The sequence below is a fragment of the Pteropus vampyrus genome, unplaced genomic scaffold (assembly GCF_000151845.1).
Source record: "Pteropus vampyrus isolate Shadow unplaced genomic scaffold, Pvam_2.0 Scaffold38, whole genome shotgun sequence".
NCBI classification, from domain to species: domain Eukaryota; kingdom Metazoa; phylum Chordata; class Mammalia; order Chiroptera; family Pteropodidae; genus Pteropus; species Pteropus vampyrus.
This window is the reverse complement of record NW_011888819.1, coordinates 995307-1013449: the sequence shown is the minus strand read 5'-3', so window position 1 is coordinate 1013449 and position 18143 is coordinate 995307. Positions and strand designations below refer to the sequence as shown.

General features: G+C 37.3%; 1 protein-coding gene across 7 annotated transcripts in view; it reads right to left on the bottom strand.

The window, feature by feature from the left end:
* Positions 1 to 18143, bottom strand: part of GRIK1 (glutamate ionotropic receptor kainate type subunit 1) — a 361909-nt gene that overhangs the window by 36285 nt on the left and 307481 nt on the right. For 3 of the 7 annotated variants that reach the window (XM_023529503.1, XM_011358189.2, XM_011358190.2), the window contains exons 8-13: positions 17458 to 17565; positions 15161 to 15205; positions 10055 to 10168; positions 8015 to 8218; positions 6742 to 6965; positions 949 to 1067 (exon numbers count right to left, since the gene is read on the bottom strand). In XM_023529503.1, coding sequence (XP_023385271.1) covers positions 949 to 1067; positions 6742 to 6965; positions 8015 to 8218; positions 10055 to 10168; positions 15161 to 15205; positions 17458 to 17565 — 814 coding nt within the window. The remainder of the gene's footprint in view (positions 1 to 948; positions 1068 to 6741; positions 6966 to 8014; positions 8219 to 10054; positions 10169 to 15160; positions 15206 to 17457; positions 17566 to 18143) is intronic. The other 4 variants (XM_011358188.2, XM_023529505.1, XM_011358191.1 and 1 more) reach the window with 2 other exon arrangements.

Genomic DNA, 18143 nt, shown 5'->3' with positions numbered 1-18143 from the left:
TACCCTAGAGACATTTGTTCTCTCTCCCTCTAGTTTGTAGATACAGAATATAAACATTTCAAGTAGTATGGTAACAACTCTCTCATGAGAAGCCTTAGGTTTTACCCCCGCAAGAAACAACCATGTTTAATTTATGTCTCACTTGAATTTTCCTTTGCCAATTTATTTTTCAGCTTATTGTCAAATTAGCAAATGTTCCAAATACAACAGTAATTGTGACTTTCAATTTTTTTTAGATTAATACATTTAATCTCGGAAAGTATTTTCTAGACCGTACACCTAGAATCAAAGCTGAGGAAAATCCACAAAAGAGCTAGATTTCTTCCAAAGTTAGAACTCCCTTCTTCCTCTCCAACAAAATCAAAATCCCCCAAATCATTCAAAATGTATAAAATATATGACATTTCTATGGTTTGAGTTTTATTTCCCCAACCTCTACAGTTTACTGTTGCTATGGTTACCAATTGAGGGAGCTCGTAAAAAGTTATGGAAACTAAGATGAATCCCAGTTAGGTGACAATTTTAGGTACTTTCAGCTATTGGAAGAATGTAAATTCATTTAATTTTCAAAAGATTCAAATTCCACTCCATTCAAACCTCTAACTTTTGGAGTTATGGTTTGATAGGAAAAGAATGATACCTCCATTTTTGCAAATTTGTAAACTTTCTAAGGTACTTGATCTTTTACTTCCCACTAGGAAAATGCGTGTTCATTGTTTGATAGCAGTCTTATTTTAGATGTATAGGGAAGGAGTTCCACTTAGGTCATATTTTTGCTTTGTTATTTTTAGAACTGGCTAGGAAATCAGGTTTTTTTTTTTTTTTTTTTTTAAATTCCCAAGATAGTTTTCAGCCTACCCTCTAGCTTCTTAGTGGAGTTTACCAGCACGAAAGCCTGCTGTCAGCAGACTGTGGGATGCGTGTGACAAAGATGGGCAACCGATGTACCTTGCTGCATGAGAGCTCCAACTCCAAACCAGAAACTATTTAGTAAAGTAAAATTGTTTTCCACCACGTCTGAGTCAGGGTTGCATGGGTGGGGGTTATACCACTCGTAGGGTGTAAACCTGTGGCAGTTAACAGAAACAGTCTGTAAACATCAGATAAATACAGGCAGCACCAGCAAAACCTGCTGAACAATGCAGAAAACCCAACAATTAATGATGAAAGCATCAAACCAAAACAGTAGGCCATATTCAGAAACTTAAAGGTTTGGCGGGAAAAGTGCAAAAGAGATTTCAGACATTGCATTTACCAGATTTTTTATTTTTAGGTCCTCAGATCTATGTCCAGTGAATTCTTCTGAGTATTTCTTTTCATGTTACTGAACAACTAAATTGACAGCAAATAAAGGTTCTTTATTTCAAGCGTTTACCCCACCAAGTAGCAATGACAGTGACACACACTTGTTGCATACCCACTACGATGCCAAGATGCTGTGTTGCTAGGTGCTTTGCAAGACACAAAAGAGAGGGATGACCTGTCTTCAAGGGGCATCTATGGAGAGAAGCTTAAAAGGAGTCTCTGTGGTCTAGTGATTTTGTAATGTGTCAAAGGAGCTGCAAGGTTGAAAAAAATTAGTGAACAGAAAAGAAGGTCTGGATTTGGGATATATTAAGTCTTTTTATGATAGTACATGGATATAAAAATTACAGTCCTTAAAAGAAGAGACAGAGTTTAAACTTAGAAGTATCCCCATCTAGACATAGGGGTTTGTTAGCGTTAACTCCACAGCATGTCTCACTGGAGAATTTTAGGGTCATAGTTCCCTCTTGATTTGTTTTGAATTTAATTGTTTCCAGAACAATGGACTGCAGTTGCGTGATCGTCAACCCCAGTTAGTTAGGAGATTGTCCTTAAACAAGTCACTTGACCTCTCTGGCCTCAATTTCCTTATTTGTAAAGAAGAGGGAATCCAGATATCTCTGAAGCATGTTAAGATCTGGGGAACTTAATAGGTTTTTGGTTCTTTCTCTGTTTTCTAAACATCTGTCTGACCTCTATAGACCAGAGGAAGTCCCTGCTCTGTGGCTTTTTTTTTTTTTTTTGGCTAGCTTCCCAAGCGGCACTTATTTTTCTAAAGAGACATTAGCAGATGCTCCGTGAAGTAATCTGGAAATGACTTAAAATTCAATAGTTCTTAGCACTGGGAGCTTTGCCATTTGCCATTGTAATGCAAGCAAGAGTGTTAGAGTAATGTTAAAATGCTTTAATGCTGATGAGAATGTATGGCATACTCTCTGGCCATAAGGTTTCAGCAGTAAACAATAGCTGGTTGCTGACACTTGGGAGAACCAGAATTAAGGTGAATACATTAGCTATAACCAAAAGTGGGCATACGGTGAATCATGCACAAGTAACTGGGAAGACAGTTTCTCCTAATGAAAAACCATCCTCTCAGCTCCCGGGCTCCTTCTGGAAAGTGTACAGTGTCTCCTCATAAAGTCTTAGGGGGATGGGGAAGCAGCCTCACAGTTTATCCCACAGTAATGACATCCGACTTCTTATGTACCTTCTCCACAGCTGCAGTGCACACGGTGCAGGTTCCTATGAAGCTTATGAAATAGCTTTAATTGCCAATGCCATGCCAATACATTTTAATTACTGTTTCAACAATATAATTAAGTTTTGCATTTATGTACTCTTATAACCAGAGTAGTTTGCTGAGCTGAAGAAATGAATACCAATGTTAATGAACCTACTAATTGAAGTAATATGTAGAGTAAAGATGCCGTTACTTAAATAATACCATTGTCACTTGTCCAATAATTTTAAAATATTAATTGCAATAAAATTAAGAGGCTTATGTATTCAAAAGAAAGAGTTTTTTTAAAACAGGCCATAAAACCTGGCAACTACTCACTCTTAATATTCTGGTGTTTGTGCTCTGATCAGTGAGCTCACCACTTTCCTCTTTAGAATGCAGCTTTAACTTGGTCTTGTTTCGATATTTTATACTTAAGAGTTATAAGCGAACAAGTAATCTAATTTTCTTTGGCAGAAAGGAAAACCGTCTAAACAGCAGTGTGATTCCGCCTGTTCTGCAGAGATATGTTAGGTTCTTCCCAGGTTTCTGAGTGGCTTGGGGAATGTGTGGATGGAGGAATATTAAATGATGATGTAATGCTGTACTGTAAGACACTGGCTTTTCATAATGGAATAGACCTCCCTGTTGCCTGGATGTAGATATTTCAGCTTGAAATTCCTAATGCCTGCTTAAAGATAGCCAGTGTGACAGCAATGTCAGCATCAGAAAGTCTGGGGGAAAGGTTAATACATGACCTGCACCAATGATCTTCTGAAGCTGCTATCCCTAATTGATACTGATCTTTAGTAAAGTGACAGAGAAAGGGACAAATGTGCTTAGAATCTGTGTCAAAACTTGCATATAAAAGAGTAGCATTATTTGAAATACAAAGGTTCATTTTGGGTTTATGTTTATATATGCCAGGCTTTTACTTGAATTGAAGATATAAAATAATGATCATACTGAAGATCTTTAATTAAGAAACTGTTTTTTTATGACTGAGAATGGATATTGAGATGCATCAAAGAGAGGAAGTTCTGTTTATCTCTTAAAGGAGAAAGTTTTATTTGAACACATAATATAACCATTGGATTTGAATTATAAACTTATAGTTACAGTCAAAGGTTTTCTTGATTTTTTTTTTTTTTTGCCAGATGCCAACTTAAAAATATGTTAATTTTTAAGAAGAAAACCCTAGATTACAAAATGTAAGCAGACATTATATCTGGATATTTGGTCTACTTAAATTGTGCGTTCATGATGGACATAATTTCTTTGAGTTAAATACTCCTCAAAAATTAATTATATGAAATGTCAACCACAGAACAAAAACACTGACATATGCACTTGTAACAATAATTGTAACTGTAATTTTTATATAGTTTTCTTTAGTTTGTCCCATTGGTATTTAATTTTATAAATTCAATTCAGTTCAGCCAATGATTTTTAAGCATCTATCTTGTGAGAGCATTAGCCTAAATGAAATAATGGGCTCTATTTTTCCTCTTTAAAAGAACATAAAAGGATATACCTCAAAACATAAATTCAAAAGCCTCTTTAGAGGGAAAGATGATTATGAGATTAACTTTTTCATTTCTATTTCATTAACTTTGAATGCAAACAACTAAGGTGGTAACAGAAAGCCATTTTACTTCTTAGCTTATAGCTGCTGAATAACCAAGTTCATGGACTCAAGCTATGATGGTAGAAAGTAAATGTGATTGACACACCTATTCAACCAGGATTTTCTTGGGGAATCACCTCCAAAATATATTTATCAGTTTTATGAAGTAGAAGCAGGAATGGATTCAAGGTATAAAGAAGATGAATGTAGTTGAGAGTATGGTCCCCATGACAGTGCACCTGTGCCACACAGGAAGTTATTTTCTGTTTCTGAAACTTGCCATGATTCTGTTGGCAAGTTTCCATTCTATGCACATCACCTCCACTTTCCCCAAGACCCAGAGAGAGAGGAAAGGCAGTGAGAAGGGGGTGATAAGAAGAACAAGCTCAATAAAGAACTGGTTTATAAATGGTCCTGCTGTTGAGTAGGGATGTGTAGTGGATAGTAGTGATTGGGGGGAGGATGCTCTTAATAAAAATAGAAAGAAGTCAGAAAATGTAGGCCTCTGGGTCACCAAGAGCTTATAGAGAAACAGACAAAATAAGGAGGGGGAAAACTACTGAATGTTATACTTTATTGACATAATACGATGACAAAAATAAGGCAATATAAAGGCTTGGTTAGGGTCATGTGTAAAAGGATACTTTTGACCTGTATAATTGTGAGAACTTCTGGATGCTGCTGACATGTGTTTTCTCCCACTGGCTTTGATCAAGTCACTGTGATAAATAATTTAGTTGCTCATTAATATTTTCTTGCCTATTGTCACTCATCAACATCACTGCCTAGACAGAGCAGAGAAATGGGAGATATGAAAACTTGTTTCTCTGTTGTCCTCTGCTGCTTGGGTTGCTCTACTGTTCCTAATGTCACCCAACAGGTGTGAGACTCAGAGCAGAAGAATGGAACAATAAGCCAACATAAGATTCCTTGTTTATTGTTAGAGGGTATATCACCTTAGGGTAGTCATTTATTAAATGGGCATTCTATTGTAGTATTAATTTAATGAGAAATGCACCTCCAAAGATGAGACACTTAATTTTAAATTTGATATTTAAAACAATATCTTCTTAATTATTTAGAGCATGGTCTCTCATATTGGTTCTGTTGACATTTTGGGGTAATTTTTGGTTGTGGGGAATTGTCCTTTATATGGTAGGATGTTTAACAGCATCCCTGGACTCTACCTGCTTGATACCAGTAGCATGCTCCATCCTCAGTGATGACAACCAAAACATGTTTCCAGAACACTGACAAATACTCACTTGAGGACAAAAATCTCTCCTAGTGAGAACTACTGATGTAGAGTATTAAAGTATCAAAGGACAATATCACCATACATAACTGTCAATGTATTATTTTCTGAGGTTAAGACATATGGACAGAGAGCTTTGGTCATTATTTAAAATAGTTTAGTATTTGGTCAAAATTTGGAAAACAAGCTGGGTTTTGGTAATGGTACTCTACAATAGGTACCGAGAAAAATTCATTGTATGTTGAATGTATAACTACCCACGTGTGAGAGCACACATTATTCAGGTGGACTCTGTCTGCCTGGTGAATCTTTAAGACCTTTCTGGCCTTGGTTATTTTCCCAAGCTTTCTCTATAATTATGCCAGGGAAAGAATTAGGTGGCATTAATCAAAACCAGACGGTGGACAAGACAAAGAGCTAGCATGAAGAAATATTTCTCTTAGAAATTCCTGGAGGGGAAACAAAAATTGATTAAGAAAAAGTTCACTGAGTTCTGTTGAAAGATGAAAAAGATTGAAAACGAATAAGGGACATACAAAAGCAATTATTTTTTTACATGGTTTATCTAAGGATATCAAATGTTAAAACCAACAGAAAGATAAAATAGCTGTGTTTCAAATTTAGCATCAAAGATATTTAGAAAATATACTGAAAAGTATAAAAATCCTTTGAAGAGTTGTAGAGAATGGAATGGTTAAATATAGTTATCTCAGAAAATAAAACCTAAACTGAATCTCTAATAGTACCATAAAGATTTTATGCCTCCAGACTTTGTATTTTTTCCTTTCATAGTTATCTCTAGAATTCTATTAGCTCTCTAATGTTTTAAATATATATTTTATAAAAATTTTAAAGTATTTTTCTTTATTCCTGAGTACTTTACAATCTTCTTTTATTCCAGTGTTTCTTGTTTGCTACAATAACCCCAAACTAACTTTTTTCTGTTTTGCTTAACCAAATATTCCAGGGGTCAAATATTTGAAGATTTTACTGTTCCTGTTGAAACAGTTTAGATTTATTATCTGAGCTATTGATTTTATCATAATGTAATTCAATGGAAATGGATAAATAACCATTTTATCTTGCTTGAAATACTGGCAAAGATAGATTAATATAAAAATTATTTTATTATTTTTTAACAGTACCTTTATAAATAATTAGAAGATATTCACTCACAGAGTGACTTTTATGCGGGAGAATTTGACAGAACAGAACACTAGGCAAAACTAAACTAACATTTTAAAGTTCTTAATCTGTGTTTACCTCTAGAGCGTAGAGGTCAGTCTGAGACTGACTTAGATCAGTTGTCATGAGCTCAGTAGTCTTCAAACTTACCTTGCAATCACGAAGAGTACACAACTGACTCCCAAGCAGGCTAAGAGCACATACATCCAAATGTCAGGAGACAGGGGGTTGAGAAAGGAGAAGACTCCTGGATTGGTACCATTGGGCTTCCGGTAGAGAATGCTGATGCCCAGGGTCATGAAGGGCTTGGAGAAGTCAATGACTTTCTCCCGCACGTAGGTGATGGTAAGAGGAGCTACCGCCAGGTCAGCTCTCTGCAAAAGCAAGGTCAAAATCATTGTCTTAGTTGTTTAGCTTCCTGGAAAATGTCTGGACTTTTCTTGGGTACTTCTGATCCCGATTTCCAGCTCCAAATATTTCTCATGCAAGAAGCTTCTGTGATGACTGGGTCTAATATAATGACAATTGATTTATACGGTTATGTTTATGAAAGTGTTGTGACAACATGGATGGATATTGAAATAACTGAGCTAAGTGAAATAAGTCAGATAGAAAAAGTTGAAACCCATATGCATTCACTCATATGTGGGATATGAAACTGAAAACAACAAACAGACATGACAAACAGAGACTCATGGACACGGACAATGGATTAGTGGTTACCAGAGGGGAGAGAGGGAGGAGAAAGGTATATAATATAAAAGGAGTCAAATATTTGGTGACAGAAGGAAATCTAACTTTGAGTGGTGAACACACAATGCAATATATATATGTGACATTGTAAAATTTTACACTTGAAACTGATATTATTAAACAATGTCACCCCAATAATTTTAATAAAAACAAAAACAAAACAAAACATACATAAAGTATATTTATTAGGAAAGAGAAACCAGAAGGTATGAAATACACACAGACAGACAGGCAGACAGACAGATATATTATATACATTCTGGAACTAAATGAGGGAAAAGGCTATAGAACGATGCCTTTTTAAAAAGCATGCGAGAAAAGCAAGGAGGAGCAGCTTGGTCATAAAATTCGTTGACAAGACGAGATTTTTCTCTGAGTTGCAAACTTCAGAATTCTTTATCTCATTTAAGAATAACTCAGGTTTATTCTTCAGTGTGAAGGATAGTCCATACATTTTTATCTTCAATTTTTATCCTTAGTTGCCCTTCCAAGAAAGCAAACTCCATTTCCAGGTTGTTTTCTCCTACTTTTAAAATCATTTTTATGATTCAAAAAAGTGAAACATTTCCTCTGACTTGACTCAACAATTTTTTTTCTTTTTTCTTTTACTTTCCCAATGCATTTTTTCAAACATTTAAAATCTATATATGGGAGATGTATTTTTGCTTACGTGGTCTATAAGTTCTTTGACCATTCCATTCCACTCTCCTTTGTCATTTTGGGCTCCATATTTTCCATCAGGGACAAGTTTAACATCATAAATAAAACCCAAAATGTTTGACAATTCCTTCAAAAGGTCCAGGCAATATCCTTCAAATCTGTCATTTCCATATAGAGGCTTGTCAGATTTCCTATACATTACATAGGGTTCTTCCTATACGAAGCAAAACAAATATAAATGCCCTGTTATAATGGAAAGCAGAATTTACTTCCATGAGCTCGATCAACAATTAGAAATTATAAAATATTTGAAAATGATTTTTAAGATTTGAGAGTGCTGAAATCAATCACTTACCTTCCTCCCTTTGCTAAACTCATCCATCTTATACCCTCTACAAATACAGAAAACATGTATTACTCTCTCTTCCTCTCTCTTTGAATGAGAATTTTTTTCTTCCACTGCTGAGGGCAGGGCTGTGAGTAAATGGTGTGACAGAGATTCAGTCACGTTTAAATTTTAGATCTGGCAGAGAAGACAATGGGGGACCAGATGTCTAGATGTTTGGCCTCCAGCTATACCCACAGCCAAACTTTCTTTGCATGACCCGCCCTTTCTCCTAGCTTTTATATAAGAGCTTCATTTACTAACAAAGGAAATCTAAATCAGCAAGTATATCCTCTTTTTCTTCAAACTTCCTATCTACTGAATATTCTTATTTCCTTATTGCTCAGGTAAATTTCATATCAATTTCATTATTATTATCTACATATTTTTGGTTGGTTTCCTTCAGGTATCTATCTTATTCAAAGACTGTTTCTATGTCTTCTTTTAATCCCTAGCTCCATTTTCTTATTTGAGCTCACCTCAGTTACCTACATCTGGTAATTCTTTGCTTATACATTTACATGATAAACGCCCTATTCTTTGAGTAATGGACATTTCCTTACTACCATATATCTATAACCTTAGTCCTCATTTGACTAGTTAAAAATTTATAAAATTCTGTTAGTTACTATACTACGTCATTTTATTTCTTTTCATTATATATTTGTTCAGCCATTTAAGACCCATTTAGGCTTATCTTCAAACAAACTGATAGAAATAAAAAACTCTATGTTTTTATGAGATAGTTGCAGAGAAAGTATTCACCAAAAAACAAAACATTTTTGATTTTCGATGAACAATCCTCAGAAGTTAACCCTCTTAGAAATACATAGATCTGACATTATAGACTGAATCAAATAGAGCAGGTACATCTGAAAGTGAAGATTTTAGACATGGCCACTCCTGCCCTTTATCCTTTGGGTTAGGTTTGGGAAAGAGGGAGAATGAATAACCTGTGGATGAACAGTGGCTAGATGAGTGTATGATTAGGGTTCCAATAGGAAGCAGGAAATGCCCTTACCTGCGCTTCGAAGAGCAGTTAATAAATAGGCTATTTACAGAGGAGTGAGCAGGGTAAAGGGAGACAAGAAGGATGGAGGTGAGAGAAGGGGTAGGGTGTAGATACCCAGGGAACAACATTATCTGGAAGCCTGTACCACTTAGGGCTGAGGCAGGCTGGAACAAAGAATGCTCATGGAGTCTAGCACAGCTGGAGTCGGGAAGCAGGATTATTTATAGGATAGAAGCTTCCAGATTGCAAAAGACAGAGTTTCTGACAAAGCCATAGGGAGGCAGGGAAAGGCATTTTCTTACATCTCTTCTCCCACTTTCCTGGTCTCTTGCCAGAGTCTCCCCTTGATTGACACCAACCAGCAACCAGAGAGTGAGGCACACAAACTGGGTGGGGCTAGAGAGCAGGTAGAGCAGAGGTGAGAGTGGATTGGAGGTGAGAGATCTTTAAAACGTTGTTGGAAGCTTATAATTCAGTCCAGTTATCGGTATAAACAAACACATGTTTTTAGTGTCCCAAATTAAAAACAGACATTTGCAGACAGAGTTGCTGGCATAAAAAGAGTTAGTTATAGAATATTTCAAGGTCGAGGGTAAGAGTCTAGATAAGAGGAATCTGGATAAGATGTCCCGAATTTCACACGGTCAACTTACCAGAATGGTGGTGACGATGAGCGTTCGGTTAGCCAGTGAATCAGTGATATTGTTGGACCTGTCTCTGTTACCATCCGTCATGTTAAGCCCACTGTTGGAGTTCCAAATCCCAATCTACACAGAACACAGTACATCAGAGGCCGCTGGCTGTCGGCGATGGCATTTACACTAAGGAGAGGCCCCTTCTATACTGGGAATGGACACACAAGCTCATGGTCTGGGAAGAGGACACCAGAGCATCACAGTGGAAGCTACTGATTGTGGGAAAATGAAACAATGGAGGAAACAGTCTGTAGATGGAGCAGGAAAAATAAGTTCTATTCGAGATGAAGTGGGGAGGTCTTTTGTTTTTTAATTTATTGAGCTCATTCTTTTTAAATTAAAAATTCTTAAATGAGTATCAATTTTTTTCTTCCAATATGTATTGGTCAAGGACCTACTTATATGCCAGGTACTGTTCTAGGTGTTGGAGGACATAGCAAGGAACAAAACAGACAAAAGTTTCTGCCCTTGTGGAGCTTGCAGTCTATCGATACGAACCTTACATTGCCCAAACAGAACCTCAGTGCCTTTAAAATTTATAAGAAGTGAGACAGAGGGAGCAGAGTGGATGATGGAGAGACTGGGCATCTGGAAAAGAAAGGTAGGTGGAAGAAAAGGTGTAGATGAGCAGCGGACTCAGTTCTGGGCTTTTCCATGAGGAGCCAGGGCTGGGAGGGGTGTGGTGCATCTTGTGGACAAGCGTAGGACTCTGTTTGTGCCTGTGTTCTGGGCCTATCTTCTGTTATTCATCTGTTTACCTGTCTTGTCATTCCATTTGACTCTGAACTCCTTCACTGAGGGTATACACTTTGATTGCTCATGGATCTTTGTATCACATAACTCCTGCTGGCGAGTGGCAGTCAGTGAAACCCACAGCTCTTTTAAAAAATAATGACCCACAATTTTCTTCAGTGTTAAGCCCTGTAGAAGTGGATCGATGTATTTAGCTTCTGGAGGAGCCCAGGAGAAGAGCCTCAGGAGGTTGCACTATTTGTCTATTTGTCTGAAGCCTTCTATGGGCATTTACTTCCAGCTTGGTGAGAGGAGATGTACATATGCTTCCGAGCCAGCCAAATCTAACTGCTTTGTGACCTTGGACAAAATGCTAACCTTCCTGAGCTTTGGTTGTCTAACTCTAAAAGACATTATAGGGCTATTGAGAAGAGCAAATGAGAAGACACATGTGGATGTGCTGGTATCTATTAAGAGCAACACCAATGTCGATAACAAAGACATCCTGATGACTGCTCCAGTTTTTTCCTCAAGCTTGTCCTGTTGTGAAAGAACTTGGAATCATTAATACAATTCTTTTTTTTTTTTTTAATTTAGAAGCAGATAAAGTAAAGGGGCTATGAAAAACAGGGACAGTGTCAGAACACTAACATTTGGACAAACACTGGGGTAGACGGAGTTGACCGATGCTTGATCCCTAAATAGATTCCCCCAGTGGGAGGCCCTTCGGTTGGAGGGATAGAGTATGAGCTTCACAGACAGACTTCTGTCCAGATCTTAGCTTCGCCCATTACCAGCGTGTGACCCTGGGCTAGTTAATTAACCCTGCCATGCCTCAACTTCTTCACCAGCAAAATGGAGATAAGAGGCTTTTCTGATGATTAAATAAAATATCACCTGTGGGAATGTTAGGTCTCTTCTTTCTTATTTCTTTACTTTGATTTACTGCCTAAATATAGCAGCTGGAAATTCATTTAGCTCGACAAATATCCTTTTGAGAAACATAAATACTTTGAGGAAGTTTCAAGGATTATCACATATTCACACAGCAGCGCAAACGATTTCAATTTCACTGTTTTCTTTCTGTACTTAATGAGAGTTTGTTGGTTGGTGAAATAAGGAGACCTGTCTAAGTAAATAGGGGCTGGAGGTAGTTTTTGCATTTGAAAGTATTTTGATGCTGTCTGTAAAGAAGTTGCTAGAAGCAGGGATTGGGATGTAGGACCTTTAATAACCATAGGTCTTTCTAGGATCAAGCATGATGGCTCTCATTAACACACGATGCACACGATGTCTACTAAAGACGCTTCAGTTTTCTTTGACTGGCTTTAAACCCCCAAAAGGAGGACAACTTTTTCTTCTCTCTCTTTATCTCTGTCTTCTCTCCCCTTCTCCCACTTTTTCTGAGGCAGGGACTCTTCCAGGAAACATAACTCAGGCTAAACACACCTGGAGTCTATTGGTTTTGATCCAAAGCTAAGTTTTAGGTTGCAAACAACTGATGTTTAACTCTATAAAGACTGTAAATTGGGCCCTGGTTGTACTTGTAATTAAACCTTGACTTAGGCACTGGGGAGAATAAAACCCAATTTTTAATTAAGTATTGAAAAGTGGAGAAAATAACTCTGTTTGTAGCCAATTCATTAAGTAGTGGAATGTGTTCTCTTTCTTATTTTCATTAATGTCAAGTGTGTGTTTAAAGAAACTATACTAATATTTGAAAATGGCAATGTTGATCAGGTTCACAATATCATTCTCTTTTAAAATGCAAACTTGAAATTGTAGACAAGTACACCCCACTGCTTAATGTCTGGCTGTTATTTCGTTTCCCAGCCTTACTAAAAGTGCAAAAGGTTAGATGTCATTGCAGCTGCGTTTCCAATCAACTGAGTCCCAACGTCTCATTCAGCGTGAACTTTCCTCCATAAAATGAGAAAAAGGAGAACATATTTTTTGACTACTCGTGTAACAGAATTTCCTTCAAATCTAGACTAAAATAGTATCAAAATATAGTCAAGGTCAGGCTATTCCTGGGAGGGAAACGGCAGACATATGCAGTTCAATGACCTCAACCTTCCATTTTTAAATCTTTTAATCAGCAAAACAAAAGTGTGTGTGTGTGTGTGTGTGTGTGTGTGTGTGTGTGTGTGTGTGTGTGTGTGTGTGAGAGAAACCTAAGTAGTCAACGATCTTTACCTGTTAATTGAAGTAAATGAAGACATCAGCAAATGCATGTCTCTTTCTGAAGAAGCAAGGTCTCATGAGCCATGTGTGTTGGGGGCAGGGACGGAGTCTACCAGATGCCTAGACATTTAGCGTTTCGGTCCTGTTCTCTGACCTCAAATTTCAAAATGTTTAGCAAAAGCAGACAGCAGTAATTTACCAGTGAGAAGTAGCGCAGGGTGGATCAGTTATTTGTGGGGAGAAACACTCAAAAGCTAAATTGCCTGCTCCTGCCTACTTTCACTTTGTAAACGGGCATGTGGGAGTTGCCATTTATCATCTAGGACAACCGTGGGAAGCGTTTCAGCATGTGCCCAAATGACGTTATGCAAACGTTTTTTTTTTTAAAGATGATGCACAAAAGTATGTTCAGGGAGTGACTCGTATCTATCTTCCAAACCTAGAGAGTGGCTCTCATAGACTCAAAATCCAAAATTGCTGAGGGAAATAAACATCTAGAAAAAAAATTATCTGTTTCCTGTATCATGAGCTGTATGGACACTTATTTTAGTGGTGGGCTTTGTAAAGATTGCTGTATCCTTTTTTTGGAAAGAATTTCAGGTGGACTATTCTATACCATAAAAGGTCAGAGTGCAGAGGAGAACTTTTAAAATTGGATTGTGAAGGGGGTGAATCCTTTTTTAAGCTGGAGTCTTGTTGGCAAGGGACATATGTTTGTGATGGATAGGTCTTGTGTGCTAGCATTTGAGTTACTGCATATTGCTGATGGGCAGTCATAACACAAAACGGCACACCACAGTATATACAGCTTACAACGTGGGCGATGATGGGTCAGCAGGAAGGAAGGGACACAAAGGCATGGAGGAAGAGCAAAGCCAAGAAGTTACATCTGGGATGTGGGGCTGTTATTGCAGTTTAGTGACAAATAAAGAACATTCCCTCCCCTGTGTACAATTTAAGAGTTTGAATTCCACCCCTTAGGATATTTAGTTTGAATTAATTCAACATTGCATAAAGTGCCTGGAGTCTCTAGCTGGATTAGCATAATAAGCTTCTTTCTGGGGGCCAGGTGGGTTCATCTATTTATTAACAGCGAGGAAACAGATTGCCTTCTATGTGCCTTTGGTAGCCTGATTCATCGAAGATTAAAACAAGGTTGTTAAACCTGTGTTTGTTTTGTTTTGTTTGAACTTAAAAGGAGGACATTTTTGAGCTTGTCTAGTGAGTCCTACCAAGAGGGAGATGAACTTTTTGACTACAGGAGAAACTGTTTACACTTTCTGTGATCTAACTGATAATTCAACAGATGAAAATGAACCCGACAAAACTGTTCATATTGAACAACCTGAAGGAATTTAAGGTCCACCTGTCAATCAGCAGATATTTTAGCAAGTAGTTTTGGAGAGAGGGAATGAAAAACCTGGTTTGCATATCATTGAGACATTTTCCTGATCCAAATGATTTTAGTGTCTAGCACTGGCTTATATAATAAATCTGTGCACATTCATTGACAAATATGAAATAGTGGGTATTATCATTTATAAGCTAATCTAATTTCCTTTCCAAAGTCTCTAATGTTTTTGACCTTTGGAAACTGTTGTTCTAAAACAAATTGTGAGACAATATGCACTGACAAGATACTACATAAAACAAAGATAATTCACTAGAGAAGGAAATTTCTGAAAATGGCTCATATTTGGTCGTGATGACTTTGAAGGTGATGTCCTAGCCTTCTGAGCCATAACCTATTTGACTAGTCTGATGGATCAAATCTATGGTTGTTACATCCCTTAGGGAAAGTATTCAGCGATTTGAGAAGGAATATAAGTAGACCAATGTCTCCTTCTGTTGCAGTTACCTGCTTTTGGTCCTAACAGAGACTGATCCTGCCTGGGAGAAACAAAAATAATCTTGGGGAAAATATTTAATCCATCATTATTTAATCCATCACTAGCCTGTTTTCAATTCGCAGGTAATGTTGTTGAGAGACAACATATTCAGTCACCCCAGTTCTCCTTTTACAAAGAATATCGCCTCTAAACTGCAATTGGAGAGCTACTGGTCTGGAAGAACTGGAAGGAGTCCGGCTTTGCCTTTGACGTTCCCCACCCCACCCCCAGATCCTGCAGTTTTTGTCAGAGTACAAACCTTCTTCCACACTTTATATAAGTGTTTAGACACTTCTCCAGCAGCCTTGGTTTTCAGAGGGAAAAATAAAAATAGCACTTAATTAAAACAGAACATGGAACCCAAAACGTGTGAATGCTCAGAGTGTTACGTACCCCACCCCCTGTCTGAAATCCTGCATCATAAATCAGTATAAAGCCTGAGAATGGGTACGGTAGAGAGATGATCGAGGACTTGGGTCCCACAGCAGTTACTTCTACGTGGCAGGACCATGACCTGATTTTCACTTCTTTCACATGCCGAAAAAAGATTTATAGTTCTTTTGACTATGTACAGCTATGCTGCAGAGTTAAAGGGTCTCCATTATCCCTTAAGAAGACCTGCTCAAGGCATTCATAACCAAAACCAATCAGTCAGTCAATCAAATCAACACACACGCGCGCGCACACACACACACACACACACACACACACACACACACACAATTCTTAAGTGAGAAAAAAACATGCTCGATGACTTATTCTTTGATTATGGGCTTCCAAGCAGTAGAAACTTGAATGAAAGTGAGAAAATGAGCTGCTTCTAACAATTTCCCCTGTGGACCCCGGGAGAGGCTGACGAGAAAAGATTAGGCATTTCCTCCCTTGGCTCCCAAGGGAGATGGGTCGTCTTCCCCCATTGCCTTGAAGGCCCAATCGGCCTTCTCAGGAATTGAGCCCAAGTCACCTGAAGAAAGAAAAGTTATTGCAAACAATAAAGAGATAAGAAACAAATTGAGAAAACACTTTCATCTAATTTGATTTTGCCTTTGATGGAAAAATACCAATAGAGTATGTGTATAATATTGCAGTGTATAACTAGCTGTGAAAGTACAACAAAATCTTCATCTATTTCATCACCCATCTGAGCCAGAAAGATGTTTCCTTAACAGTTTTTCTTCCCCATTTAGTTCTGTGTATTAAGGGAAGTGGAGAGGGAGAGAAAGAGGCATGCATAGAGAAGCAGACATTTTCTTAAAAAAAAAAAAATCTAGGAATTTAGTCCATAACGGTATTCTTTTTTTCTTTTGTTCCTTTCAGCCTATATCCCATATTTCGTTATGGGGCTAGGTGATGGTTTGTGCTTTGTCAGAGCATGCTATGCTAACAGATAAGCAAATCAGAGTGAAGACGCTCCAGAAGCAGGGAGGAAGGGAGAGAGGACAAAAGAGAGGGCACTTTAAAAAGGGAAGCCTGAATATATAATGTGTAATCTCAAAGCTGCAAGCTAATTATCATCCTCAAACATTTCAACACCAGTGGTCATTCAGCCTAATTACTTCTTGTTTGTTTTAATTAAGCTAATTAAGGGGTGGGGCATAGTTAGGCCCTAAAAACAAATGTGTCCCAGTTAAAATCAACAAAACAGAAATGGATTATCTCATTTTAAAATTTAACCCAAATATTTCAATTAAGTAAGTAATTGTTCCCCAGTCTTTTACATTAAGCATACCTTCTTGTCCACAACAACAAAAAAAGTTAGATTATAGAGTTTTGGTGTCCAGATGATTATTTTGAAGGTTTCAAATCTTTTTTCTTTAAGGGTCTAATGGGCAAAATCTTCACAGTATAAATGGTAATTAATTCCAAATTATAGTTGTGAATACTAAAATTGTGTAATAAAATATACCGAGAAGCCAAATTCTATTGCTATTATTATTTAACTAAATAGTTTACATTTGAATTGCGTTAGTAACTAAAATGGAACTTTAAACTTTGAGAGATTGAGATTTACCTAAAGTAAATCGTAAAATCAGAACCCAGTATTAAAATACATTTTTTAGCATATTTCCTCTTAAAATTAAGGATGCGGTTAGTTGCTCCAGTAAGCCTATCATGGCTTATTGTGTCCCTCTATCAGAAATCTCAAAATGGAGTATAATTAAAATTAATTTCTGAGTAACCCTTGGAAACCATTCCGAGGATAAATCGTTGACAGCCTCTGATTTTTTAAGTCTAAACCTACTTTCTTCAGATCTTTGAGAAATGAGGCTAATGACATCCATCCATTGGGTTATATATATGAACCAACATAATCATATTTGCTATATAAATCAAGTCCTATATAAATGTTCAGTAGCATTGCTATTAATAACACATATAATTTAAGAATCTAGCATGTCGACATCTATCCACAGATCTGGGGGAGAGATCTAGAAAGCTGGGCATAAATGAACATGTTGAGAGACTCATTTTATCATTCCTCTACTTGTATTTGCAATTAAAATGCTTGAGCAGCACTCTTTATGTTGTTTTTAAATTTCTTGTTGAGGAGGTTACCTTTTCAGTTCCATCCTCTTTGAGACTAATAATGTCCAGATCAAAATCCTTCCTCAAGCCATCGGTTTTATTGAAGGTGATACGCCCAGTCAAGCCATCCCACCGAGCCTGTGTACAAAAGGAACGTGGCATTACTGTTTAGCACTTCTAATCCTAACACCAACAAAACTGCAATTCCTCAAATTCATCACAGTATCCAATTATTCAGTTTCATCGTGGCGTTATAAACCATTGCCTTGGTTCAGTAACTCAATAGCAGAACACTCCACCGTTTTATTAGCACTCATTTATTTTGTCAGTTCTAACATCTTAACATCAGTCAAATCTGCGATAGTGCCAATCTAAATGGGCAGTATGGAAACAATGACTGTAGAATAGTCTGCACGGGAAGTAAACAAAGTCTGGGAAGTCATAATATTCTGTTTTCCAAGGTCAACCCAAAGCCCTTTCAAAGCACTTCCCAGGGGAAGTGCCCCCTCCTCCCATTTTTTTCTCTGTGAAAAGGACATTAATTCAATGGTGCATTATTGAATTTTAAGGGTGTTTTTCTAGGTTGATTTAGGCCTTCCAATGACATCTGACCACTATATTTTCTTGTGGCTGCTGTATTAAATTATTCTAAACTTAGTAGTGTGTTCTCACACATTACAGAGAGAACAACAGAAACATGTTCTTTCACAGTTTTG